Source organism: Anguilla anguilla, chromosome 4 (assembly GCF_013347855.1).
Source record: "Anguilla anguilla isolate fAngAng1 chromosome 4, fAngAng1.pri, whole genome shotgun sequence".
In the NCBI taxonomy this organism is placed as follows: Eukaryota; Metazoa; Chordata; class Actinopteri; order Anguilliformes; family Anguillidae; genus Anguilla; species Anguilla anguilla.
The window spans coordinates 7142986-7170723 of record NC_049204.1 but is presented as its reverse complement, the minus strand read 5'-3'; the positions used below and the strand labels follow the sequence as shown (position 1 = coordinate 7170723).

Below are 27738 nucleotides of genomic sequence, written 5' to 3'. Positions count from 1 at the left end.
ATCCAGACACCCGGACAATTCACACACCCTCCTTTTCAGCGAAGGACGCAGGCACAGGCACAATGACCTTTATAAACTTTAATTTCTTTCATTTCAAAGAACATGTGAAAATATTAAAACACATCCAAATAAGCCAAACCTGTCACAGTTGTTATAATCGTCATCAGAAATGACAGCAATGCTGATGATGATTATGACAGTACTAGGAGTAGTGACTGTTATCCTAACACACTCAATGGCATCAAATAACCTGCTTTAACTCCGGTATTCAGGTTTCCGCTGAAAACTATTTTAAGTTCTAAGCTACACATCTCCATAGCGTCGGCAAAGTTAAAACAGAAAGCACTGCAAACCAGGCAGTGACAGTGTACAGACTAAAAACGTCACACAGACAGGCAGGTTCCCTAAAAGGTACAATCATTAAAAAAAAAAGCTCAGGGTGACGTCCCCTTCCTGGTGTGACAGACGGGTCACGTGATTACGGATGAACCAATGAGACCGCTTCAGCTCGTCTGTGCAGCGTGCGTCGGCTAATCGCCGGGGACGTGGCGACAATGGAGTCATTCAACAGCAGAAAGTCAGACATACCAGCCGCATTAGCCTCGACGGCACAAAGAAAATCAACTCGCCCCCCCCCCCTCCCCCCCCCCCCCCTCCCCGACACAACTGTCAGGAAGGCTGTGGCTCAAACGCTGCCATTTGTGTGAGCAACAGGGAGTTGTCAGAGACAATTAACTGATCGTTATCTAATCGGGAAAACCGGACGAGCGCACAGAACGTAACACGCTGCCTAATGAGCAGTCCTTTCATCTTAAAACGTCCAGAGCCCCGACGCTTATTATGTTATCATGGCAACAAAAAATAAGGACTTGAGTGAGTCTCGGAGATTAAGTGAGTCTCCGGTATAAATCCCTTCCCAGACCAGGGGATGCAATTAGCCCGTGTGAAAAGGAGAACTCTCAGAAAGCTGTCCTCTCCTCCCTTCAGTGAAGGGCGTTCCCAGTCCAGCATCGGTCTTCTCCGCATCACGGAGAGTCAGCTACGACACGCCCACCGAACTGTCCGGGAGCCAATCAGAGAGTCTGGACAAGCACGGGGAAGAGCAGGGACAAGTGTTCCGCCCCTCTGATTGGCAGCTTGTGGGTGGTGTAGTAGTGGATGACCTCTGGGATGGTGTCGAAGGGCGGGCTGTTCTGACCCAGGATGTACTTCCCTTCCTTGGACACGGTGAACTTCATGTGCATGAAGCCCTGGCAGCTCCTGGGGACAACACACAAGTCCTCATAAAGCACAACAAAAACACACACAAACACACACACACGCCTTCATACAGGTTCACACAAAGACATGCACAGACCTGCACACTGGTGCACACAAATACACACACACACACACACACACACACACCTGCACACAGGTGCACATAAATACGCACACACACACACAAAAAGACGTAGATGGGAGTGCACACAAATACACACGCGCACACAGTATTTTTATGACATATTTTGTGTCATGTCCTTCGTCAGGGATACTCCATAGCACGTGAAACCGTATGACATACGTGAAACCGTTATGTTATGAAATGTCATGTCATGTCATGTTACATGCTGCTACACAATGAGCACAATCACACACTGTAAGCACTGGAGGAGACTAAGCAGGACTGGGCCGGGGCAAAGCCAGGCCCACCACCCAAAAGACGTGTAACCATGACGAAATGGGCGGAGACAGAAGGAAAACGGGACCGCAGGGGAGAGAAGGAGATTCGGGAGCTCAGGTCACAAGTGACAGAAGAAGACTAAAAATATATGTATACACGATGAAAAGAGTTATTCAATGCGCACAGGGACATTTTACTTTCAGGAAGGGACAGAAACACGACCGGTCGAGAAACACAATGATCTTGCCACATCATCGTGAGAAAAGTAAAAAGCGGGGAGACCATGTGGTGCAGACCGTAGGGGGGGACGGCTGACCGTCAGCCCGTATAAAAATTTCTCCCCCCCCCCCGTGTGGGCGGGGGTTCGATTCCCCGCCGCCGCACTCTCTGCACTGTGACCCCCAGCTCCATCTGTACCTCTCCCTGCCCTTTCCCCCCCCTGACGGAACGAAGAAGAAATGCAAGGTGGCAGGACCAGAGGACCACGGGACAGCCAATCACAGCAGGGGGCTGCAGGAGCGAAACGAGGTTCAGTCACACACACACACACACACACACTCACCGGACCGGCAGCGCAGCGCCGCCCCTTTAAGAGGAGAGCGAGCAGCCTGCCATCGCCGCTCCTCTAATTATAGACGCGGAGAGGGAGAGCGGAGGGCTCTAATTGGCCGGCCACGGTCGGTCATTACCGGCGAGCGGGGGCCGGCGCAGAGAGGGGCGCGGCAGCGAACCCCTCCGCGGTTCCTCTCGCGATCGCAGGCCGCCAGGTTTTTAAACGACAGAACGACGCACAACTTCGCCCCGTCGCTGTGGCGAGGGGTCCGACCGGCGACTCCGGCAGAACTGCTTTCCTCTCTTTCTTTCTTTCTTTCTTTCTCGTGTTTGTTTTTTTCGTACTTCGGGCTGTGACAGCTGTGGAATGGCCACGCTGGCGAGTTTTACGACGGCTTTCTGTACTGACCGCAGAGTGAGATAAGGGCTTTTGGTTTAAGACGCGGCGATGCAGGACTTGTGCAACGCGCACCAGACACTCCGCTGGGCTCTGCGTTTATCTCCTGCTGACTTAGTTCCTGCCGGGGGTGGGGAGGTGGGGGGGGTGGGGGGGGGGGGTGATGACACTTCCATTTTTAATCTCCGTTCAGCAATCTCCTACACCTCCCCTTCAGAACAGCGATAAATTCAAGAACAGCAATAAAACAACCGTGCTCAGACTGCCCGTTAAAGCTCTGCCTCGTCGGGGCAAACATCCAAGACTCTGTCAAACTGCCACAGCCAGACCTGGGTCTAATAATCACTTCTTAAAAAACCCAACTTAAACCCATTACACACCAGTAATATTCCTGCAGTCTGCTGTGAATTTGAATAGAAACGTGCACTTTCACCAGTACCCCGAACAAACGTCTGCCTTTCATGTTGATAATACGCACTGGTGATGTAATGTAATGTAATGTAATGTAATGGTGAGCAACACGTCCCCTTGTTAATTCACCGGCGTCAGCTGGAGTGTTTTCAAACGATGCCGCCATCTCAAAAAGGCGAAGGATCTGGCGTTCGCGTTCGACCCGGCGGCCCCGGTGACGAGCCCGGTTAGCGGTAACGACAGCGTGCGAGTGTGTCGGCGCGGCAGAGAACGGCGGGTCACGGAGATTAGCCTGCTCGCCCGCACGCGCGTGTGTGTGTGTGTGTGGGTGTGTGCGCGCGGGGTCTCTGTGTGTGGTCCGCGGAGAGTGATTAATATTCATTAGGGAAGCGCTTTTGTGTGAACTGGAGTGTTCGTTACCTGCTTGATCAGCACTCGAGGGTGGAGGGGGGTGGGGGGGGAAGGGGGGGGTAGACAGACAAAGACAAATGGAGACGGTAATTAGAGGAAAGAGATTTCGCTCCTGATAAGGAGCATTAAGCGGTGTGACAGAGCGTGGAGCTGGGACACTGACAGGAGGCTTTGCTGGTGTACTGACAGGAGAATATGCTGGGACACTGACAAGAGAATGTGGCGGGGACACTGACAGGAGATTGTGCTGGGGAACTGACAGGCGAATGTGCTGGGGAACTGACAGGGGAATGTGCAGGGACACTGACAGGAGACTGTGCTGGGGAACTGACAGGAGAATGCACTGAGGTACTGACAGGAGAATGCACTGGGGTACTGACAGGGGAAGGTGCTGGGACACTGACAGGAAACTGTGCTGGGGAACTGACAGGAGAATGTACTGAGGTACAGACAGGGGAATGGCGTGGTCATGATCTTAAAGGAAAGGAAGATACACAGATGAAGACATCGCACACAGCTGGAGGGCAGGGATTGATATTTAATTACACTGAAAAAAATGTAACATTTTTTCATGATGAGGTGGATCAATGTTTACTTATGAATATGTGGTCCAGAACAGGGGTCAATTTAATTTAAATTCAGAAATTCAGTTCATTAACTGAAAAACACCCGTGGAACATTATTGACGTTTTTCAATTCAATTTCCATTTCAATTTATATCATGAATTTGACAGAACTGAAATTGATAAACATATAAACAGCTTAGGTCTGAATCTTCTGTTCCCTGGGGGGAACGTGCAGACATTAGAGAGAGGGTGGTGTATGTGTGTGCAGGCGTGGGCATGCGTATGCACAGGTGTGTGTGCGCGCGTGTGTGTGTGTATGCAGAGGTGTGTGTGTGTATGCGCAGGTGTGTATCTGTGTATGTGTGTGTGTCCGAGTGTGTGTGTGTATATGTGTGTGTGTGTGTGTGTGTGTACATGTGTGCGTGTGTGTGTGTGTGTATATGTGTGTTCTGCGTGTGTGTGTGTGTGTGTGTTCTGCGTGTGTGCGTGTGTGTGTGTGAGGACTGCAGAAGGTGCGGTACCTGAGGGACAGGCTGTAATCGGTGCGGCTCGTCTGGCTGCTCCTCACCAGGTAGCTGCACTCCTTGCAGAGGGTGAGCAGCGCCTCTGCGTCCGCGCGGGGCAGGGCGCCGTGGTACCACCTGAGACCGGCAGAGCCAGGTGAGCCGCTCGGAAACCCCGCCCACTTATTACACCCACTGTGAGTCAGTGACCAGCGCAGCTGAGCTGTCATTACAGCCACGTGCTTTTATTAAGGAGGAAAGCTGCCGTCCAGAGATCCGCTATTATCAGCTCTGAGGGCAGCCGCTCGGAATTTAGAACTTTAACGCAGGATGACTGAGACGTGACATCATCAGTCCTTCAGGAGCCTTAACCCTTTAAGGTCTAATGCGTGATCGGAATGTTCGTAACTGAACGTTCTAATGCTGATGTCACAATCGCCGCTGGTGACTGAAGGCAATGGTGTTCTAGAACACTGACTCATTAATTCTGAAAACATTCCAAAAAATCAAAGAGTTTAAAGGGGTACTTACACCTGTTTCTCCAGGGGCAAGGTGGGGTCCACTCTCTCCCCCAGCATGGCGAGGGGGTCCGCGGGCTTGCGGAGCTTGGAGGCTCCGCCCAGGGGGCTGGACCTGGGGGGGCGCAGGCGCTCCGTGGGGGACGAGGACCGCTCCCAATCGGCCCCGTCAAACTGCGCTGTACCAAAATCACACAGCGCAGGGGTCAGGACACCAAGACCCCGCCCAAACAGGAGGGAACGGACATCAGGGCTGAGACAGACAGGGGATGGAGGGGGGGGGGGGGGGGCAGCTGCAGAGATATTTGGGTGTGCAAAAAGCTATGTGGGGTGGGGGGGGGGGGGGGGGGGGGGGGGATAAGGAAAGAGTTTCAGTTAGCGAGTGTTTGTTGAACAAAAAATATGGCAGGCTGTGTTGCAACTTGACACTCCACAACACACTGCAAGGCCTTCGAGACGGGGGGGAGTGCAGGGTGAGCAAAAACAGGAAGAAGAAAAAGTAGAAGACGGGGGGGGGGGGGTGGAAGTTGCAAAGGATCACGGGAAGCGAACGGGACACACCCCTAAGCAGGGCAGGCTGCCGGGTTAGCAGGAGGGAGTCTGGGAGTTTCTGGGAGTACGCTGCGTTTGCGGAGTGTTAGTGTAATGAGCAGGCAGGACCAGGCTGGGGGCTCTGTATGGGGGTGGGGTGGGGGGGGGTCCAGGGTCAGAGGTCACCTTGCTCTCTGAGGGGGGGTTCCTCCTCCAGTTGCCCTACTGGCGGGGGCCAGGGCAGGTCAGCAAACTCTTTAATGTCTATTGAGGGTACGGGGGGGCCAGAGAGGAGAGAGGAGGAGGAGAAGAAAGAAACACAGAGATGGATGGAGGGAGGGGGGAAGGGGGAGAGGAAAGAGAAGACATGGAGAAAATAAGCAGTAAATGAGAGAAATGGGGGATGGCAGAGAGAAGAGGATAAGAGGGGGAGAGAGAGAAAGAGACAGAGAGAGAGAGATGTAATGAGTGAGATGGGAAAGAGAAGAGAAAAGCACAGGCAATGAGAGCCTTGAGAGGAGTAGGTGGTGTCATTTGGCCATTGGCTGGGAGAGGGTTGCCATACCAGCAGTGTGCAGGGGGGAACTGGGAGAAAAGCGTTTGTGTGATTCACTGTCTTAAACGACCCCATTACACACAGCGCACACACACACACCGCACACACACACAGCGCACACACACAGCGTGCACACACACACACATACAGCAGCAGCAGCACACACACACACCGCACACACACACACAAACACACACACACACAGCAGCAGCAGCACACACACACAGCGCGCACACACACACACACATACACATACAAACACACACACACACCGCACACACACACAGCAGCACACACACACAGCGCACACACACAGCAGCACACACACACACCGCACACACACACACACAAACACACACACACACAGCAGCAGCAGCACACACACACAGCGCGCACACACACACACACATACACATACAAACACACACACACAGCAGCAGCAGCAGACACACAGCAGCGCACACACACACACATACACATACAAACACACACACACACCGCACACACACAGCAGCACACACACACACACACATACACATACAAACACACACACACACAGCAGCACACACAGCAGCAGCAGCACACACACACACACAGCGCACGCACACACACACACCGCACACACACAGCAGCACACACACACACACACACGAAAACATACACATGCACACACACACAGTCACGCACATACACACACACACACATGCACACAAACACACACACAGTCACGCACACACGCACAAACACACACACACAGCAGCACACACACACGCACACAAACACGTGCACTCACACACACGGTACTGCAGACGCAAACTACAAATAGCAGAGTGAAATGAGGGTTGCAAAAAGGAAAATAACAAGGGGGGGGGGGTTTCACATCTTTATAAGGCGCCAATGTTTCACACCCCCCCCGCCGCCCCCCCCCCCCCGGTCCCTCCAGGTTTTGGACATCAAAAGCAAGGAGAACGGCCATTTAGGAGAGAAGCAGGCCCTCCGCGCCCCCGCCCCCCCCCGCCCCTCCGCTGGTTAATTATTGAGCAGACAGACACACTCCGGCACTTCTCCTGGCTCTCGGTGAATTATTGATGGGGGGCGCAGCTCAGCGGTCCCATCTGGAGCAGGACAGGACCGCCAGAGCGCCTGATTACACGCGACCCCGCCCGCTCCGGAACAACATTCCCACCGCCCCCCCACACACCGCCACTGCCCCCCCACAGCCCCACTGCCCTCCCACACCCCCACTGCCCCCCCACTGCCCCACCCACCACCCCAGCCACCCACCGCCCCCCACACCCCCACTGCCCCACCCACCACCCCTGCCACCCACTGCCCCCCCACACACCCCCACTGCCCCCCCACAGCCCAACTGCCCCCCCACATCTCCACCCACCACCCCAGCCATCCAGTGCCCCCCCCCCACACCCCCCACTGCCCCCCCACATCCAGTCCTGCCCCCCACACTCCCACCACTACCTCTGCCACCCACAGCCACTCCTGCACCCAACACTTGAACACCCCCACTGCCCCCCCACACCCCCAGCCCCCACCACCACCCCTGAACAACCACGCCCCCACACCCCCACCACCACTCTTGCCCCCTGCCCCCCTGATGCCCTGACCCCCAACCCTCCACAGCCACTCCTACCTCCCCCCCACTCCTGCCCCAACCGCCACCTCTGCCCCCTGCCCCTCTGATGCCCTGACCCCCAACCCTCCACAGCCACTCCTACCTCCCCCCCACTCCTGCCCCGACCGCCACCTCTGCCCTCCACCCCCCACCGCCACTCCTGCCCCCATCACCATTCCTGCCCCCCCTGCCCTCCTGACCCCCTCCCCCCTGCTTGCCTTCCACTTGACCCCCAGCTCAGGACAGCGTGGGAGGGGGGCCAGAGATGGATCATGGGGTACAAGTGACTACAGATAAGACAAAAGGGTGAAGGGGGGGGGGGGGGTTGGGGGGGCAGGAGAAAGGAGTGTGCTTCACTGGAGAGGAATTCATGTCTCAACAGGAGGACAGAGCTGCCCAGAGAGAGGACTGGCAAAGCAATCAGAGAGGTGTGTGTGTGTGTGTGTGTAACTGTGAGTGTGTATTTCCCAGTGTGTGTGTGTGTGTGTGTGTGTGTGTGAGTGCATATTCGTATGCAGTGAGTGCATATTTCCCAGTGTGTGTGTGCATGTTTGTGGGTGTGTGTAACTGTGAGTGGGTATTTCCCAGTGTGTGTGTGTGTGTGTGTGTGTGTACCTCCCAGTGTGACCTTGTTCTGAAGACACACAGACATGGAATCCTGAATTAACCCTTTGTAGCTGCCCAATGACATCATCCCCCCACCCCCCACCCTCAGGTCCGTCAGCACTTATGACTGTGACAAAGGGCAGTCCCCCCCCCCCCAAACACACACACACTGCCCCCCCCCCTTCACCCTCCAGTTCACGTCTGGCCGACATCACTAAAGAAACGCTCCAAACACCGAACCCCCCCCCCCCCCCCCACTGCCTTCCATCCCAGATAACACAAAAAAACATTTTTATACGTTTTCCGCAGTTTCCGATGTTCGTTCGTGATTAAAGAGCGTCGAGCGCGGACACAACGGCTCGTACGCGATGAGGTCACTGCGGTCTCAACTTATTTCCTCTGATCCCAAAGGTGATTGGACGGCGGACTGCGAATATTCAGATATTCAAATCAGGGGTGATGCTCCTGTCCGATCGACGCACAAGCGTTCGTCTACAAGCCCCTGACGAACACGTTTTCATCCGAGCAGATTCCTGTTCAGAAGCCTGTATTTATGGGCAATTAGAGAGAAACAGTCTGCTTGCCATTTTTTTAATTCACTGTGAGGCACACACTGTGTTGCACTAAGGTGTATGTAATGTGCTATATAAAGGATGACTGATTTATTGATCGATGCAATATAAGAATTATTCTTCCTCTACCACAATAGCATGCAAAAAGGAAGTACACAAATATAGAAGCGGAACCTCTGAGTGCGTCATCTCTATATAAAAATAACATCCATGGTGCAACAGGCAGAACAGATAAAAGTAGCGCGTATGTATTAACAATTTCTCTGCAGGTTCCTTGTCATAGTTAGACAAGCACACCCCGGCCTCCCACCATCGCCCCCCACCCCAACGCCCCCCCCCCCCCCCCACCACACGCACACACAAAGACATGGAGCAGACCAGAAGCGCGCTCAGCTGCTTACAAGCCAAACATCGCTCAACTAACGAGGGACAATTAACACCCCTGTTCTGGTGCTAAGGCGTCCCGCTCATTAACAGGACAGGGGGACGTGCGTGTACGCCGCACCCCCCCCACCCCCTCCCTCCCTCCCCCCCCCGCCCCCCCTGCCCCCCCGCCCCAGTCTGGAACCCTCCTCCGTTCTGTCGCTGGCTAGCGTCTGCCTGGCGCCGGGCGGCTGTTCCAAAGAGCCACTTCGTCAAGTCAAATAAGGATGCTTCGCTTTCTATTTGCAGCCATCGCTCTCTCCCCCCCCCCCCCCCCCACTGCCGCTCTCCCCCGCCCCCCCACCGCCTCACCCCCCCCCACTGCCCCATTCCATTTCCCCTCTTCTCTCCGCACCTCTTTTCATCTTCTTCTATATGCTGCACTCATCTCTGCTCCAATCATCCCTCTGTCTTTCCCTCCTCCTCCTCATCATCCTCCCATCTAAGTGCTGCATTATCTCTCCCCCAGCGCGGCCCCCCCTGCCCCCCCCCTCGCGCACACGGGGGAGAGGGAGTCACGGGGGACGTGTCTTTTCATTAGCGTCAGCGCGGCTGAGGGGAACCAGGCCTGCATCCGGCATCCAGCAGACTGATGGAGGCACAGCGGACTCCCTGAGAACTCCCCTAACGCCCGCCAGCCCGCCTCTCTCTCTCATACACACACACACTCTCACACTTACACACTTACACACACACACACGCACACACACACACACACACTCTCTGACATACACACTCACACACACACACACACACACACACTCACACACACACACACACACACACCTACACACACACACACACACACTCACTCTGACATACACACACACACACACACACACACTCACTCTGACATACACACACACACACACACTCACTCTGACATACACACACACTCACACACACACACACTCTGACATATACACACACACACACACACACTCACTCTGACATACACACACACACACACACACACACACACACACACTCACACACACACACACACTCACACACACACACACACACACACCTACACACACACACACACACACTCACTCTGACATACACACACACACACACACACACACTCACTCTGACATACACACACACACACACACTCACTCTGACATACACACACACTCACACACACACACACTCTGACATATACACACACACACACACACACTCACTCTGACATACACACACACACACACACACACACACACACACACTCACACACACACACACACTCTGACATATACACACACACACACACACACTCACACTCTGACATACACACACACACACACACACACACACACTCACACGCTTGGTTGAGGGGAGAGTTTCGGAGGCTAATGACTCGTGCCACTGTGTGTGCTTTTCTCGTTCGAAAATTAAACGGTCCAAAATGGCCGCGTGGTCTCAGGTTTAATGGTCCAGAACCTCTCCATTACTCCGAACTAATGACCAATGACAAACCAAGGGCCCGAACAATAGCAATAAACACTGTAACCCTTAACCTTCTAATTGTCTCAAACTCATTATCTGACAATTAAAAACTGCCGAATCTTAGCAGCGAGCACCCATCCGCTGGTTATAGCGAGTCCACATAATTGTGTTTAATGTGAAAGTATTATCTCCTCATTAACGTTAAACGCTTGGCAGACGTGAAATATTTCTTTCATAAGAAAGACCAAACCCAACAGTTTTTCATGATAAAATAATTTACAGTGAAAAGTGTTCACAGGTAATAATACTACAGTAGCCACCTCATACAGAGCCTCAACTACATTGCAACCATCCTTACCACACGCTCTCTCTCTCTCCCTCCCTCCCTCTCTCTCCCTCCCCCTCTCTCCCTCTCTCTCATTTCATCAGTTTCTCTCGCTCGCTCTCACACCCACAGTCACACCTCTCTCTCCCTCTCTCACCGTCACGGCCTTCAGAAGCCGTTTCTCTCAAGCCATACGGACGGCGATGAGATGGACTGATTAAATTAAGCTCGCGCGCATTAATTACAAACACAACCACACACGACACAAACCACACAACTCCCGCTTTGCCACGTCTTCGCCGAGCTGCACAAACCTTTTAGGAAATTCGTGTGCAAGATACACAGACAACAAAAACATCAAGACTAGAAAACAGAACCCGGCTGTTGATGGGTTGAGCTATAACTGGTGAGCTGAATAACATTTTTTAAAATGTGGCAATCGTTCTCAGCTAAATAAACATGCAACCAACGTGGATGCCGAATCCTTTCTAATTCATTTACAACAATTATTGACTTTCTTAATTGACTGACAACCGTTAAGGATGCTAATCTTTCCAGCTATCGCGCAGATATTTATTGACATGCAATTTATTGACTGGCGTTCCGTGTGTCTACAGTAAGAAGCATTCCGTGGCAGGCAGGGCGCTTGCACCTGTTCGTGCTTCGCTGCAGCGAACGTTATTTCTATGGACGGCGCTGTTATGAGTTTGGAGAGCGCTGAGGTTTCGCCCCTCGCGTTCCCTAGCGCTGACGGCCGACGTGATTGGTCGGATATATATCGACAGCTCCAGGCTCGCGTAATTAAAATGTGCCGGACCGAACGTCGCCAGTCTTGGCGGCGGCGGCGGCAGCTATCGACTCGCAGCTGGAACGCGTTCACAAACGCGCACGTCCAGGCCCGGCCACTTGCATTCTGGGAAGCCGAAACCGTCACGTTCGCGCGCGCCTTCTCGCCGATTACAAACGCTGGCAGGCGAAGTCCCTCCAAACAGTCGTGCGGAGAAGGCTCCGAAACGTCTGAGCAGACGCGGACACGCAAAGGGCTCGGCTCCACGGCGACGCTTTCAGGCGGGTCCAATCAGGAGCAGCCACACGAGGCGACACGTCGCACGCGATCCAGGGCCTGCGGATAAGCATCTGAGCCTGCTCTGAGACATTAACACGCACCCTGTCTGTCCTCTCTGCCGACCGAGGGGCGGGGAGGCCGGGGAGGATCAGCACTTACAGAGGGAGGGAAGGGTGGAGGAGGAGGAAGGATGGAGGTGGAGGGAGGGGTGGAGAGGATCAGCACTTACAGAGGGAGGGAGGGGTGGAGGAGGAGGAAGGATGGAGGTGGAGGGAGGGGCGGAGGAGGAGGAGGAGGAGGGATGGAGGTGGAGGGAGGGGTGGAGAGGCTGGGGAGGATCAGCACTTACAGAGGGAGGGAGGGGTGGAGGAGGAGGAAGGATGGAGGTGGAGGGAGGGGTGGAGAGGATCAGCACTTACAGGGGGAGGGAGGGGTGGAGGAGGAGGAGGAAGGATGGAGGTGGAGGTAGGGGTGGAGAGGCCGGGGAGGATCAGCACTTACAGAGGGAGGGAGGATGGAGGTGGAGGGAGGGGTGGAGAGGATCAGCACTTACAGAGGGAGGGAGGGGTGGAGGAGGAGGAAGGATGGAGGTGGAGGGAGGGGCGGAGGAGGGTAGCAGTGGGTGTCGACAATGATGGGATGTTGGCAGGGAAAGATGCAACCCCCCCACCCCCCTCGCTGACTGCCTCCACTCCCCCCCTCCTCCTCCCTCGCTGCCTGCCCCCCCCGACCCCCCGCTGTAACTCATGTGTGTCTGTGTCAGATCAGCGGGGGGGCAGCTCTTGCACTGCTGGGGGGGGACGCAGCCAGCCGTGTACTGGGGAGAGGGGGTGTCAGAGTGTGACTGATTGCAGCCCTCCATGATACCCCCCCCTCCACTACCACACCCCCCCCCAACCCCTACCACAAACACACCCCTCCGCCCTCCCCTGACACAGCCCCCCCCCCCCCCCCCAGCTCCTCCGCCAACTGTCATTAATTCCATCCTCTCCCTTCCCGTTCTGGAGGGGCTGCAGAAGCTCTGTTATCCCGCTCGCGAGACCAAACCTGTGGGACGCGTCTGCCGAATCTCAGCCTCTCCGTACTCCACACAGGGGGGTGAAAGGTCGGAGTGGGCCAGCGCAACCCCCGCCAAACAAGGCCCGAGTTTGGGAACCGGGAATCTTTAGAGGACGTGTAAAAAGTCGCTTCACTAAAGCGAACCGGCCTGACCTGTCCTGTCCGATCCGCCGCGTGCGGACCGCGACCACGGCTGTTTGCGATGTCAACGCGCCACATTTCCCATTACATTACATTACATTACATTACATTACATTACAGGCATTTAGCAGACGCTCTTATCCAGAGCGACTTACACAACTTTTACATTGCATTTTACATTGTATCCATTTATACAGCTGGATATATACTGAAGCAATTCCGGTTAAGTACCTTGCTCAAGGGTACAACGGCAGTGTCCTTACCCGGGAATCGAACCTGCGACCTTTCGGTTACAAGCGCAGTTCCTTACCCACTGTGCTACACTCCGCCTGAAGTTCTCCGGTCGTTAAAAAAAAAGCGCTCCTGTCCGAGAGAACGCGCCGGAGAGACTCCGTTTCCCCTCCCCGCGAATCTGAACAGAGGCCGAGGCTCAGTTACTCGGTCGTCACGGCACCCGCTCGGTCTGGGCGTCGCGGCGCCTCCTGAGTGGCGGTACGCTTCAGCGCGGGCGTTTTTGGCGGGAACTTTCGGGCACTCAGATTCGGGCGCGGTCGCCCTCGGCCGGCTCCTCGGGCCACGGGGGGGGCCCCGCCTCGGCCGACGCCGGGTCGGTCACGCACGCGCGAGTGTGAAATTCGTTTAGCGGAGGTGAAGGGAGGGAGGGAGGGAGGGAGGGATGGAGGGATGGGGGGGGGTGAGAGGGAAAGCTGATTTATTCCTGCGGCTCGCTCTCTGAACTCACAGCTCCCCAGCACGGCTCAATTAAGGGAATGCAGCCCCCCCCCACTCCCCCCCCCACCCCCCAGCTCATACTGATATACTGCCAACACTCAGACAGACAGATACGAATGTCAGACAGACAGACAGACACACACACATGGTCACATTCTCTCACACACGCATAGACACACACACTCGCAGAAACAGACATGTAAAACAAACACAGAAACACCATACAGGCCATACAGACAAATATGTGTGTGAGTGTGTACATATCAGTGTGTGTGTGAGTGAGTGTGTATATCAGTGCATGTGTGTGTGTGTATCAGTGTGTGTAGCAGTGTGTGTGTATGTGCGTGTAGCAGAGGCCGTACCTGCAAAGGCTTTGGAGATGTGCTCCTTGCAGAGGATCAGTGTGTGTATGTGTGTGTGTGTGTGAGTGTATGTGAGTGTGTGTATGTGTGTATAGCAGTACCTGCGAAGGCCTTGGAGATGTGCTCCTTGCAGAGGATCAGTGTGTGTATGTGTGTGTGTGTGTGAGTGTGTGTATGTGTGTGTATGTGTGTGTGTGTATCAGTGTGTGTAGCAGTGTGTGTGTATGTGTGTATAGCAGTACCTGCGAAGGCCTTGGAGATGTGCTCCTTACAGAGGGTCAGTGTGTGCATGTGTGTCTGTGTGTGTGTGTGAGTGTGTGTGAGTGTGTGTATGTGTGTGTGTGTATCAGTGTGTGTAGCAGTGTGTGTGTATGTGTGTATAGCAGTACCTGCGAAGGCCTTGGAGATGTGCTCCTTACAGAGGGTCAGTGTGTGCATGTGTGTCTGTGTGTGTGTGTGAGTGTGTGTGAGTGTGTGTATGTGTGTATAGCAGAGGCCGTACCTGCGAAGGCCTTGGAGATGTGCTCCTTGCAGAGGATCAGTGTGTGTATGTGTGTGTGTGTATCAGTGTGTGTATGTGTGTGTGTGTGTGTGAGTGTGAGTGTGTGTATATCTGTGTGTATAGCAGTACCTGCGAAGGCCTTGGAGATGTGCTCCTTGCAGAGGATCAGTGTGTGTATGTGTGTGTGTATGTGTGTGTGTGTGAGTGTGTGTATATCTGTGTGTATAGCAGTACCTGCGAAGGCCTTGGAGATGTGCTCCTTGCAGAGGATCAGTGTGTGTGTGTGTGTGAGTATATCAGTGTGTATATCAGCGTATAGAGCAGTGTGTGTGTGAGTGTGTGTGTGTCTGAGTGTGTGTGAGTGTGTGTGAGTGTGTGTATATCTGTGTGTATAGCAGTACCTGCGAAGGCCTTGGAGATGTGCTCCTTGCAGAGGATCAGTGTGTGTATGTGTGTGTGTGTGTGAGTGTATGTGAGTGTGTGTATGTGCGTATAGCAGGCCGTACCTGCGAAGGCCTTGGAGATGTGCTCCTTGCAGAGGATCAGTGTGTGTATGTGTGTGTGTGTGTGAGTGTATGTGAGTGTGTGTATGTGCGTATAGCAGGCCGTACCTGCGAAGGCCTTGGAGATGTGCTCCTTGCAGAGGATCAGTGTGTGTATGTGTGTGTGTGTGTGTGTGTCAGCGTGTATAGCAGTGTGTATATCAGCGTAAAGAGCCGTGTGTCTGTGTGATGTGTGTGTAGTGTGTTGTATGTGGTGTATCAGAGCCTGTACCTGCGAAGGCCTTGGAGATGTGCTCCTTCTTCCACTCCCAGGGCTGGTCGTACTCGTCGGCGGGCCGCTCGTCGTCCTGGGGCAGCCGGCTCTCCCGCCCGTCGTCGGGCAGCACCGCCTCTCGGCCCCGCCCCCGCTCTTCATACGGGGTGTCGTACAGCTGGAGCCCCCCCCTGGGCCGGACCCCCCCGGGACCCCGCTGCAGCTCTGCAGAGAGAAAGCACAGGGGGAGAGAGAAAACCATCACACACACCCCCTGCAGTGGGAAATAAAGAACACTGTCCCGACAGGTCCCCGAAATCGCCGGGACGCGCCCGTCCAAGCTAATGAGGAAGCGGAAGCGAGGATCACGCCGGCGGCTAACGGGGGAGCAGACAGTATTTGCCGTTTGGATGTTACCGCATCCCCCCCTTGCCGGAGCACAGAGCAGAGGGACAGCAACGGAGACGGGCTGGATGGACGTTGCCTGTGTTTGCACAGCTTGTGTGTGGATCAGCGCAGGCCCCGTTTCGGGGAAAAAAAAAACCCTGTGCTGAGCCGGGGGCTCGTCGCTCGGCGGCGACTGCGTCGGCGAAGCACGGGCGTCGCGATCGCCTCGCCTCGCCTCGGTCCCGGCCCGGTAATCCCGCGATTCCACCGCGCGTCTCCCCGACCGCCACGTCCAATTCCGCGAATCTTCATCAGATTCACAGCTTGTTGAACGCGCGAGGGAGGGAGGGGAGGGAGCGAGCGAGGGAGGGAGGGGGGGAGCGAGGGAGGGAGCGAGGGAGGGAGGGGGGGAGCGAGGGAGGGAGGGAGGGAGGGAGGGAGGGGGGGAGCGAGGGAGGGAGGGAGGGAGGAACGTGGCCGGCCTTCCTAACCGTGCGGTCTCTCTCTCTCTCCCGCGAGCCGGTCTCAGAAACGGGCCGTGTGACCTTGAAGTGCAGCGTCTGGCGGCTGATGAAGTAATTGGATTCTCCGACGTAAAAAAAAAAAAAAAAAAAAAATCAATCACCTCTCCGACGGCCCCTCTGCCAATCATCGCCGTCCCCGCCGCATAATGGAGAGTTACATTACCGCCGCCGCCGCCGCCACACGCGCTTCTCATCAGCGACCTCAGAACCGCGCGCTCGTGAGCACACTGAAGAGCAGACAGGACTGCTGCACACACTGAAGAGCAGACAGGACTGCTGCACACACTGAAGAGCAGACAGGACTGCTGCACACAGAGCCCGCACTGAAGAGCAGACAGGACTGCTGCACACAGAGCTGGCACTGAAGAGCAGACAGGACTGCTGCACACAGAGCCGGCACACAGAGCCGGCACTGAAGAGCAGACAGGACTGCTGCACACAGAGCCCGCACTGAAGAGCAGACAGGACTGCTGCACACAGAGCCCGCACTGAAGAGCAGACAGGACTGCTGCACACAGAGCCCGCACTGAAGAGCAGACAGGACTGCTGCACACAGAGCCCGCACTGAAGAGCAGACAGGACTGCTGCACACAGAGCCGGCACTGAAGAGCAGACAGGACTGCTGCACACAGAGCCCGCACTGAAGAGCAGACAGGACTGCTGCACACAGAGCCCGCACTGAAGAGCAGACAGGACTGCTGCACACAGAGCCGGCACTGAAGAGCAGACAGGACGGCTGCACACACTGAAGAGCAGACAGGACTGCTGCACACAGAGCCCGCACTGAAGAGCAGACAGGACTGCTGCACACAGAGCCCGCACTGAAGAGCAGACAGGACTGCTGCACACAGAGCCGGCACTGAAGAGCAGACAGGACTGCTGCACACACTGAAGAGCAGACAGGACTGCTGCACACAGAGCCCGCACTGAAGAGCAGACAGGACTGCTGCACACACTGAAGAGCAGACAGGACTGCTGCACACAGAGCCCGCACTGAAGAGCAGACAGGACTGCTGCACACAGAGCCCGCACTGAAGAGCAGACAGGACTGCTGCACACAGAGCCCGCACTGAAGAGCAGACAGGACTGCTGCACACAGAGCCGGCACTGAAGAGCAGACAGGACTGCTGCACACAGAGCCCGCACTGAAGAGCAGACAGGACTGCTGCACACAGAGCCCGCACTGAAGAGCAGACAGGACTGCTGCACACAGAGCCTGCACTGAAGAGCAGACAGGACTGCTGCACACAGAGCCGGCACTGAAGAGCAGACAGGACTGCTGCACACAGAGCCGGCACTGAAGAGCAGACAGGACTGCTGCACACAGAGCCGGCACTGAAGAGCAGACAGGACTGCTGCACACAGAGCCGGCACTGAAGAGCAGACAGGACTGCTGCACACAGAGCCCGCACTGAAGAGCAGACAGGACTGCTGCACACAGAGCCCGCACTGAAGAGCAGACAGGACTGCTGCACACACTGAAGAGCAGACAGGACCGCTGCACACAGAGCCTGCACTGAAGAGCAGACAGGACTGCTGCACACACTGAAGAGCAGACAGGACTGCTGCACACAGAGCCCGCACTGAAGAGCAGACAGGACTGCTGCACACAGAGCCGGCACTGAAGAGCAGACAGGACTGCTGCACACAGAGCCCGCACTGAAGAGCAGACAGGACCGCTGCACACAGAGCCGGCACTGAAGAGCAGACAGGACTGCTGCACACAGAGCCCGCACTGAAGAGCAGACAGGACTGCTGCACACACTGAAGAGCAGACAGGACTGCTGCACACACTGAAGAGCAGACAGGACTGCTGCACACAGAGCCGGCACTGAAGAGCAGACAGGACTGCTGCACACAGAGCCCGCACTGAAGAGCAGACAGGACTGCTGCACACAGAGCCCGCACTGAAGAGCAGACAGGACTGCTGCACACAGAGCCCGCACTGAACAAGAGAGGAAGAGAGAGAGAGAGAGAAAGAGAGCAAGTGTGAGAGTGAGAGAAAGACAGACAGGGAGAGAGAGAGAGAGAGAGGGAGAGAGAGGGAGAGAAAGAGAGAGAGAGAGAGAGAGAGGGAGCAAGTGTGAGAGTGAGAGAAAGACAGACAGGGAGAGAGAGAGAGAGAGAGAAAGAGAGCAAGTGTGAGAGTGAGAGAAAGACAGACAGGGAGAGAGAGAGAGAGAGAGGGAGCAAGTGTGAGAGTGAGAGAAAGACAGACAGGGAGAGAGAGAGAGAGAGAGAGGGAGCAAGTGTGAGAGTGAGAGAAAGACAGACAGGGAGAGAGAGAGAGAGAGAGAGAGAGAGAGAGGGAGCAAGTGTGAGAGTGAGAGAAAGACAGACCGGGAGAGAGAAAGAGGAGGGGGGAGAGAGAACAAGAGGGAGACAGAGAGGGCTGAGAAACAGAGAAAGCAGCAAAGAGAATGAGAGAGATGAGAGGAGAGAGAGAGAGAGGCCATTGCCACACTGTTGATTGCATTGTTGTCGTTACCACAATGTTGTTTGTATTTCATGTTTCCTATTCCTGTTTCTATGTGTACGCTTTGGCAATAAGTACAAGTGTATTTCATGCCAATAAAGCATTTTGAATTTGAATTTGAATTTGAGAGAGAGAGACGGAGCAAGTGTCAGAGTGAGAGAAAGACAGACAGGGAGAGAGAAAGAGGAGGGGGGGAGAGAAAACGAGAGGAGGAGATAGAGAGGGCTGAGAAACAACAGAGAAAGGAGTAAAGAGAACGAGAAAGATGAGAGGAATGAGAGAATGAGAGAGAGAGAGAGAGAGAGACGAGGGGAGAGAAAAAAGCGAGAGAGCACCTTTAACCTTCAGATGACACTCCGCTATTGGGCGCCCTTGCCGTCTCCATGGCGACAGCGGATGCCCAGGGGACAGGCCCCTGAGTTGCGGGGAGGCGGGGGTGGGGGGACTGGGGCGGGTGGGGGGGTGGGGGGGTGAAGCTGCTTTTTTGATGTAAAGCGATGCAGACGGAGACGCAGCGAAGCTACGATCAGCCCCTACCTGCCTGCGCAGGCAGCACGAGCCGCACACAGAGCACGACGGATGAGACCAAACCACCAGAGACAGAGAAGAAACGGGCCAATCTGAATTATATATGGATTTAACCTGATGGGATCGAAAAAAAAGGGCTTAAAAGACAGGGCCCACGGAGGGAGGTGGGGGGGGGGGGGGATCGTCGGACTAGAATGAAAGAATAAAATGGAACAGGGATATTGCGCTATTTCCCCATTCGCAAACCCAATCTCACACTGTTAACGCAGATTTACAACACAAAGGCCCACAAGTTAAGGCACCCCAGCAGCCTTTGATTAATAATGCCTGAGCCATTTGTCATATTTCCATAGCTTTTTTTTTTTTTTACATGTACAAAGAACCCCCAAGACCTGAAGCAAAAAAAAAAAAAAAAATTAATAAAATCCAGATTGCATCAGGCAGGTGAGTTTGAGTCAGACAGCCCTGCCCACAGCCCTGTCACAGACCCCGGATTGTTCCGGAAAACCAAGTCTCCTCGTCTCTAATGGCTGCCCGCCTGCCCGCCTGCCGTCACACTGAAGTGACTCAGCTGTGAGCTGACAGGCTCAGTCAAGCCAGCGAGGAGGGATGACAGGACTCTTCCTCAGTCCGTCGGAGTCAGACCGTTAAAACTTCTCCAGACCGAGAGAAACGCGGGAGAAACGCGGGAGAAACGCGGCACGGGCCGAAGACTCTGCGCACGCGCGCGCCCGAGCGTTAGCGTTAGCGGAGCTCCCAGCTCTCCCTCAGGACCGGGAGGAAAAATTACTGCAGGCAGAGAGAGAGAGAGAGAGAGAGAGAGAGGGGGAGAGAGGGAGAGAGAGAGAGAGAGAGAGAGGGGGAGAGAGAGGGAGAGAGAGAGAGAGAGAGAGAGAGGGAGAGAGAGGGAGAGAGGCTCAGCAATCCGCTCTTCAGAGGAACGAGGGCCATTTTACAGACACAGTGAAATAATACAGAGAGAGAGAGGGAGAGAGGGAGAGAGAGGAGAGAGGGAGGGAGAGAGAGGAGAGAAAGAGAAAAGGAGGAAGAGAGACAGACAGAGACTCAGGGAGAGAGGAGAGAGAGGGAGAGAGAGAGGAGAGAGAAGGAGAGAGGAAATGTAGAGACAAAGGAGCGACAGAGTGGGGAGAGGGAGAGAGAAAAAGAGGGGGGACAGAGACAGAGAGAGGAAGGAGGGAGAGAGAGAGGAGTCAGATTGAGAGAGAGAGAGAGGAGAGGGAGACAGAGAGAGCGAGGGAGAGGGAGAGAGAGGAACACAGAAAAGATGCCACACAGATGCGCGGAGCCTAAACAGGGCGAGAGACAAGTGCACGTGGAGCGTAGCGGGAAAGCAGAGCGAATTCCAGCGGGTCGCAGGCCAGGCCGTCCGGATGCGCTCGGCTCGGCTCGGCTCGGCTCGGAGCGAGAGACAGACACACGCAGAGCGCGCTACGCACCTGCGATGACCCTCTGCGCCTCGTACGGCTCCATGTAGCTGTTGCTCTCGCGCGGCGCCGCCGGTTCTGGCTCCGCCTCGGGCCGCCCCTCCAGCTGGACGTCGAACGGGTCCGAGTAGTCCGTGTCCGCCGCCGCCGGGGCGGACGGGACCACCTGGGGGGGGGGGGGGAACAGAAACGACGCCGAACTGAGACACTCCAGTAACGCGGGTAATAAAGTAACAGCCACTACACTCTCAGACCAAAGGGTTCCAAAAAGTGTTCCCCGTGTCTCCATAGAGGAACCCTGTCCAGCTCAAAGGTTCTCTGTCTGTGAGATGCACACCTATCATAGAGGGCTCCATTAAATTCATATTTTCCCCACTATTTTTTTCTCCCTCACATGCTACACTGTTGGAAAAGAAGGTTATTTCTTCTGACTCCACAGAGTATCTTGCTTGTCTCCGTAGGGCAGGGGTGTCCAATCATATCTGAAAAAGGCAGGTTTTTGTTTTAGGCCAGCACTACAACATCTACCTTAACTATTTAACTAGTCATGATCTTCAATCAAAACCTTGATGATGAAAATCAAGTGTCTCAATGTTGGGCCAAAACAAAAACCTACACCCACACCGGCCCTTTTTCGGATGAGACTGAACACCCCTGCCCTATGGAGACAAGACAAGCAAGTTCCCCCTGTGAAGAGAGACCGAAAGAACCTTCCCCCCCCCCCCCCCCGAGAGTGTAGCATGTGCAGGTGTGTCACACACAAAAAAATAATATTTTGGGAAAATAATGAAACAAGAGTCCGCACGTCGTAATTACTCCTCCCTAAGTCCGTGATTTATTACTCACAATAACAAACGCGGTCAATGTTCGGACCCCCGCTGACGCCTCCGTCGCGACCGCATGCTAACATTCATCATATCTGTTCTGTTGAGTAATAAGGCTTTGATCTAGAGAACAGTAATTGCGGTTGGGGGGGAGTCTATTTCCCTCTGCAAAAATATGATGTAGCTGCTGCATACTCAGCAAGAGGGGGGGAAAAAGACTGAAACACCACAGAAGCAAAGTGAAATTCCACAAAGGCGGAGCGAAATTGGCTCGCATTTCACACCGAGGCATCTTTAAGAAAATGAGACCATCTGTGAAAATTGAGAACCGCGTTATCCCGTACACAAAAATAAAAAAATACATGAATAAATAAAAAATACAGTAACACGCGAGTGGGCGCGGCCGTATCTGCATTTCGGCTCTCTGGGTACCGCCGGTCGCGCTCGAAGGAGAGGTCGGAGGTCGCCTGGCAAACCTACAGTTACAAAGCGCGCCATATGGTCTCGCGCAGACGCGAGCCCGAAGAGCCGCACATTTTTTTTTTCCAGGCTGTAGCCGTTCGTTCGTTCGAACAAAGCACTTACCGAAGTCCCGAACAATGGCTGGCGACAAAACAAAACGGACGCGCCCGGCTACATCCGCTCCCCCGTTAATATTACAGGTTAGCGACTCGTTGTTTTAGCGACGGCTCCCGGAGAACAGGATTCCTCTGAGAGTAGCCTACCCCAGTCTGGGAAATTAATGAGCGCTGCTGTAGCATGACGAGCCGGCTGAGCACTGACACAGAAACGTCTCAGACCGGCGGTTTTCAAACGGACTCCCTGGGACCCACGGGGGTGCGCTTATTTCTGCTACAGCCCATCTCTCCATCAGTTAAAGCTGTTGAAAACGTCCTTAAGTTTCTCACATAATTTTGTACTTTCACTTAATCCTGTAGAATGTAGGTTTGCCTCATTTGCTTCTGTGAACGCTTCATCCCCCCCCCCCCCCTAAAGTAGTTAAGTTTCGGGGACCACGCTTCCAGCAGTTAGGACCCTACTGATTTTACCTCCCCATCTATAGTTTAAATCCATTCAAAAATGGAACCTCTTTCCAAAGCAATCATTTGCAATACAGCATAATTTGCTGAAAAGAGGAAGCATTAGATGATTTGACTGATGAAAAAATCCCCGGGATATGAATTTGGCTCATTTGTTCTTCAGGGTGCGCATTGTCATTTCTGATATTAATGTCACCTTAAGAGGATAAACCGTACTTCAAAAGACATCGAGTGTCTAAATAAGAACAATGAACAAGCTCTTTAAAAATTCAGAGGAAGCAATTATTATGGTAGGGATGAAAACCAGCGTGCACAGTGGGTCTCAGGATCAAACCGGAAAACCCTTGTCAAGACCAATGGAACACAGCTCCAGTCCTCCTGGGTTTCTGTGGTTTTTCCTTTAATCAGCAAGGCAGGAAAAGTAGACTCTTGGGGACTCTTGTGACATAATGACTTAACGTACCCACTTAGATGCCGAAACACCAAGAAAACAGCAGACGCTGGCAGGAACTACTCATCCCAGTCTTAGACCTTTAGTCACCACATTAACCCTTTGGAGAGTAGGTTTTTTTTTTTTTTGGAATGTTTCTTTGTTTTCAGAATGCTACCTCTGGGTTCTAGAACTCCACTGCCTTCATTACCAGGAGTGACTTATTACACCATTAGAATGTACAGTGAAGAACATACTAAATACAAGCCGTATTTGTGGCCTTGCACCTTCATTACCTGAAATAGGTTTTTTTTTATTTTTTTTAAACAAAACAAAAAAAAACATCTGGCCTCTGCTATCCATCACTCCCTCTTGGTCTGCCTCCTTAAGTTCCATTGCATACACCCACAGAAACCGAAGCAACCGTGAGTTCGCGCGACTAGACGCCGGGTATCTACCGCAATACGTGCATGCATGCGCGTGTTGATTTGTGCACTGAATCATGCTGTGGCTCTCGAGCCGTGCAGCTGCTCAGTCCCAGGTTCCTCCTCCGGTAAGCCGCCGCTCGAATACCTCAACCCCCTCTGCGTGTTCGTTATTTGGCTGGGTACCATGCACGAGCACGCGCGTGGTCAGCTTGCACGTCAGCAGTCATTAAAAGCAAGGGTTCTTAAATGCTTCTTGAACTTAATAAAGAAACATCAGCCCTTCAGAATATAGTCTATTAAATCGTTAGATTGATTTACACGTCACAGTAAGAGTGCTGACGTTGCATTCCTTATGAATTGCTTATGATGTGCCCGTTATAAAATAATCCAGTAAAGGGTTGTGTTTTACAATCAAACTAATCTGATTGTCTGCGCCAACACTGACCTGGCGGGCTGCACTCGTGGGAGTACATGAGCAAAAAAAAGCGTGGTCGCCCATTCCCTTTACGAAATGCTAGCGCTAAGATCACCCAGGTAGCCAATCCAAACGCGATCTATTATTTATAGGAAGATATAGCACAGACCTGCCGGCCAGTCCACCTCCCTGGAGACGGTTGGGCCAGCCGCCAGGCAAACGGAAAAGCAAAAAGCGGGAAGTTATATATGAAGTGGTGTATTCTTAGTAGGCTACGTTTCATGTTTAATGAGGTCCCATTCAATGATGGATGATCCTGTATTCTCGACCAATTAAAAGGCAACATCACACCTAAATGAACCAGTCGGTCTTCCAAAGTAAAATACGTATCCTGTGGAATCGCCCGCAGCAGGCTGAAACCCCGAGCTGTAGGCTTAAAGGTGTTGTAACGGCGAACCGTAGTTAAACAGGTGCACGTCCATTTGGGCTAATTAAGATTTACCATTGCTTTAACACGTCCTTCACTAACTTGCCTACCAAAGCGTGTAGAATGGCATTCACGAATACATTCTGACACACATCTCATTAGCGAACAATAATAAAATGCAATTAGGGTACTGAATACGTGAAGAAGACGCATAAACAATAAAAACGCTAACAACCATGCCTATTGAATTACGGCCGGTCCCAGGCGCCACTCTACAAAGGAGGTAGCCGAAGCCAATGAAGCACATTCACGCAGATAACAAAAGTCATCCTGCGAGACGATGAAACCGCGATTACCATAATTTCATTAGGCCTGCGCCGAAGCCATGAAGCGAGGCGAGCTGTGTGTGGACGCAAATAAGATTTTCTCAGCCATAACTCACGGGCTCCGACGACTCCTCCACAGACAGGGAACTCAAGAGGATTTTGCTTCGGCCCAGGTCCTGCGATTCCACCTTGATGAGTCGGTGTTTGGGCGATACGACTTTCATGTCCAGGACTGGTGGACTTCAGTGGTGAGCCGAAGGCAGGGTGAGACAGGTCGTCCGTTCCCGAGTCGTTTCGTGCGCGGTTCTCCGAGTCCTGGTATGGGTCCTCGAAGTCCAAGTTTTTCTGAACTCGGTAAGCCTTTAAGATCTCGCTCTCGGTGTAGTCGGGCTTCGGCGGTTGAGGAGGGACGCGCTTCCCACCGAAACTTAGATAATCTTTCAGCCACTTTGCCATTTGTCTTCAGGCTAAGTGAAAAATTAAGCAACACGGAGAGATGTGATTGTTTTATATCACTATCGCTGATCTAAGCCCGAGCCTGACTGTTCAGTTAACTGACATTAGGCCTACAAAGTCAAAGTGCCAGTTGAACTGTCCTGACGCAGGCCTTCACGCATGGAGATAGAGGACATGTAGGCTAATCCGTGAATGTGTGAACATGAAGCACACAGAAGCTTGAATTTTAATATCGTTGCCGTGTTTGAAATGCAGCGCAACTCGCCTTAAATCCACCGAATGGCCTAATCCTCATGTCTGCAGACCCCGAACGCACGCGGCCATTCTTAAGCGCAGATCTGAGGAATCGCGCAACCGCCACTTTCTCCGCGAAACCCAACAGCTGGCATTGATCTGCGGGTCGCTGCTCCAGGGAAACAATAACAGCGTAGAGCTAGTCTAGGCTTTGTCTGCGAACAACTCCGGATAGAGAGAGAACTCTTAATATTTTCGAAATAACGGTTGCTTACATTCATTTAAGATAGTTGCATAGGTGACATATCTAGCTGAAAACAGTTTTTACACTAGGCATGTGTGCAGTTATTTTATGGCAGGTGTCAAAGGACTTGGACCCTTTTCCCCCCTTTGAGTATGAGGGATGCGAGATCACAAACGTTTCAGTCTACAATTTTTTTAAAAATTTCTTTACCTAAACAGCGAACTTCAAGTGCAAACAGGTGATCGTTTTATGATCAAATAATAAATGAGACTTAATGAAGGTCAATCATTTTAAGAGGAAAGACCGCGACCTGACATATCGGCGTGTGCTCATCGTGCGCATGTAGGTTATTTCCAGACTAGCGAGATTTCAAATAAGACGAAACAAGGCTGATAACCCACTCTACAGTAGTAACGAGCCACAAAGTTGACTGGTCAACGCTTCTCAATTATAGTGTAAGCTCATGACGATTTGTAGTAAACAAAAGCATTTAACCAAGCCGCTCTTCGTGAAGTCCTTGTCAAGGCAAATTAGAAAAACGAAATGGAGAGGACATAACTCAAATACTGAAATATGAATATCTGAAGTAGCCTAATTTCACCCAAGTTAGTTGCACTTACAGATCCTTTCTCAATTTCAGTGGGACACGAAATTCTTTTTTTAAATTTAAATAAAGTAGTCTAACCTTGCATTACAGAAACCCCTCGAGAACAGGCGATACCTATGTTTACCAAGGCTGTTAAACCAAGAAAGTAAAACGTATTCGACCTCAAAATAGTTTGCTCTCCATATAAACTCTCACAAAAGACTAACTGGCGAAATACATGCAGCGACTGTGAAGACTGCACAAAAATTCCCACAGGACCAAGTATGTTCCACTATCCCGTTTGATTTGTTTGCGATATTTCAGTTGGATCACCACCCATATCGACGTTAAAACTTCAAAACGCACAATGAACATACGCAAAATTACTTCGGATCTTCACCAGCATTTCTATGCGAGCACATTTGATGGCATTAGAGCAAGTTTGTAGCGATACGCACGCTTCAGTGTATCCAAAACAATCCAGGATTAATGACAGCGAGTAGGGTGGGCTCTGTGATGAACCTTCTTTTTAATCCTATACAGGCACTCCGGTCTTCTAATCCTTTCATTCTTGTGTTTTGAATGAAAAACTTAAAATATTTAGAAATTGGTCGGTCATTTTAGTTTTCTTTCTGGAGCGCATTTAGAGAGAAAAGAAGAAGAAGAAGAAGAAAAATACGCTCCTGGACTGTTTAGCCTAGTTCAGAGTTCCGCCAGCAAACGAATGATTGCCACAGACTGCGAGCGAGCGCGACTACGAGAGAGACAACCCCGCTTAAAGGGGAGGGGCAGCGCTCGAATTCCCAATGGTTTATCCCATTTTCTGGTTAGCCGACATTTAATTCCTTCCGACACTGGCGCGGGCCCAAGTCTGAATAACGCGGCGAGGACCCTAAGTTTGACCCTTTCCCTCTGTTCACCTGTATCTGTTTGCTTACAGACAATTTAATTAAGAAAAATAGGCATTTAAATCGGCTACGATGAAATGTAAAGAGAATGGTGAGCCAATGGATTTCCTACGGCCTTTTTGGCTCAGAGGTTTGAAGTTAAGGTGTTACATCCATCCAAAAATCATACATACATGTAACCCAATGACCACAGTGAGCAATTACAAGTGGTATGTGTTATTACTACATAATGCACTACATAAAGCATACGCACTCACACACACACACTCACACACACATGCACACACACACGCACACACGCACTCACACACACACACACACACACA

The 27738-nt window shown here is 52.9% G+C and overlaps 1 protein-coding gene across 1 annotated transcript; it reads right to left on the bottom strand.

Moving 5' to 3' along the window:
• Positions 1 to 63: 63 nt before the first annotated feature.
• Positions 64 to 27569, bottom strand: shdb (Src homology 2 domain containing transforming protein D, b). The gene is given in 8 exon segments (XM_035416089.1): positions 64 to 1260; positions 4522 to 4641; positions 5035 to 5200; positions 5739 to 5816; positions 15753 to 15959; positions 21107 to 21260; positions 25101 to 25217; positions 25219 to 27569. Coding segments are annotated over 8 exon segments (1251 nt in total). The 5' UTR covers positions 25441 to 27569; the 3' UTR covers positions 64 to 1073.
• Between the last annotated feature and the right edge of the window lie 169 nt (positions 27570 to 27738).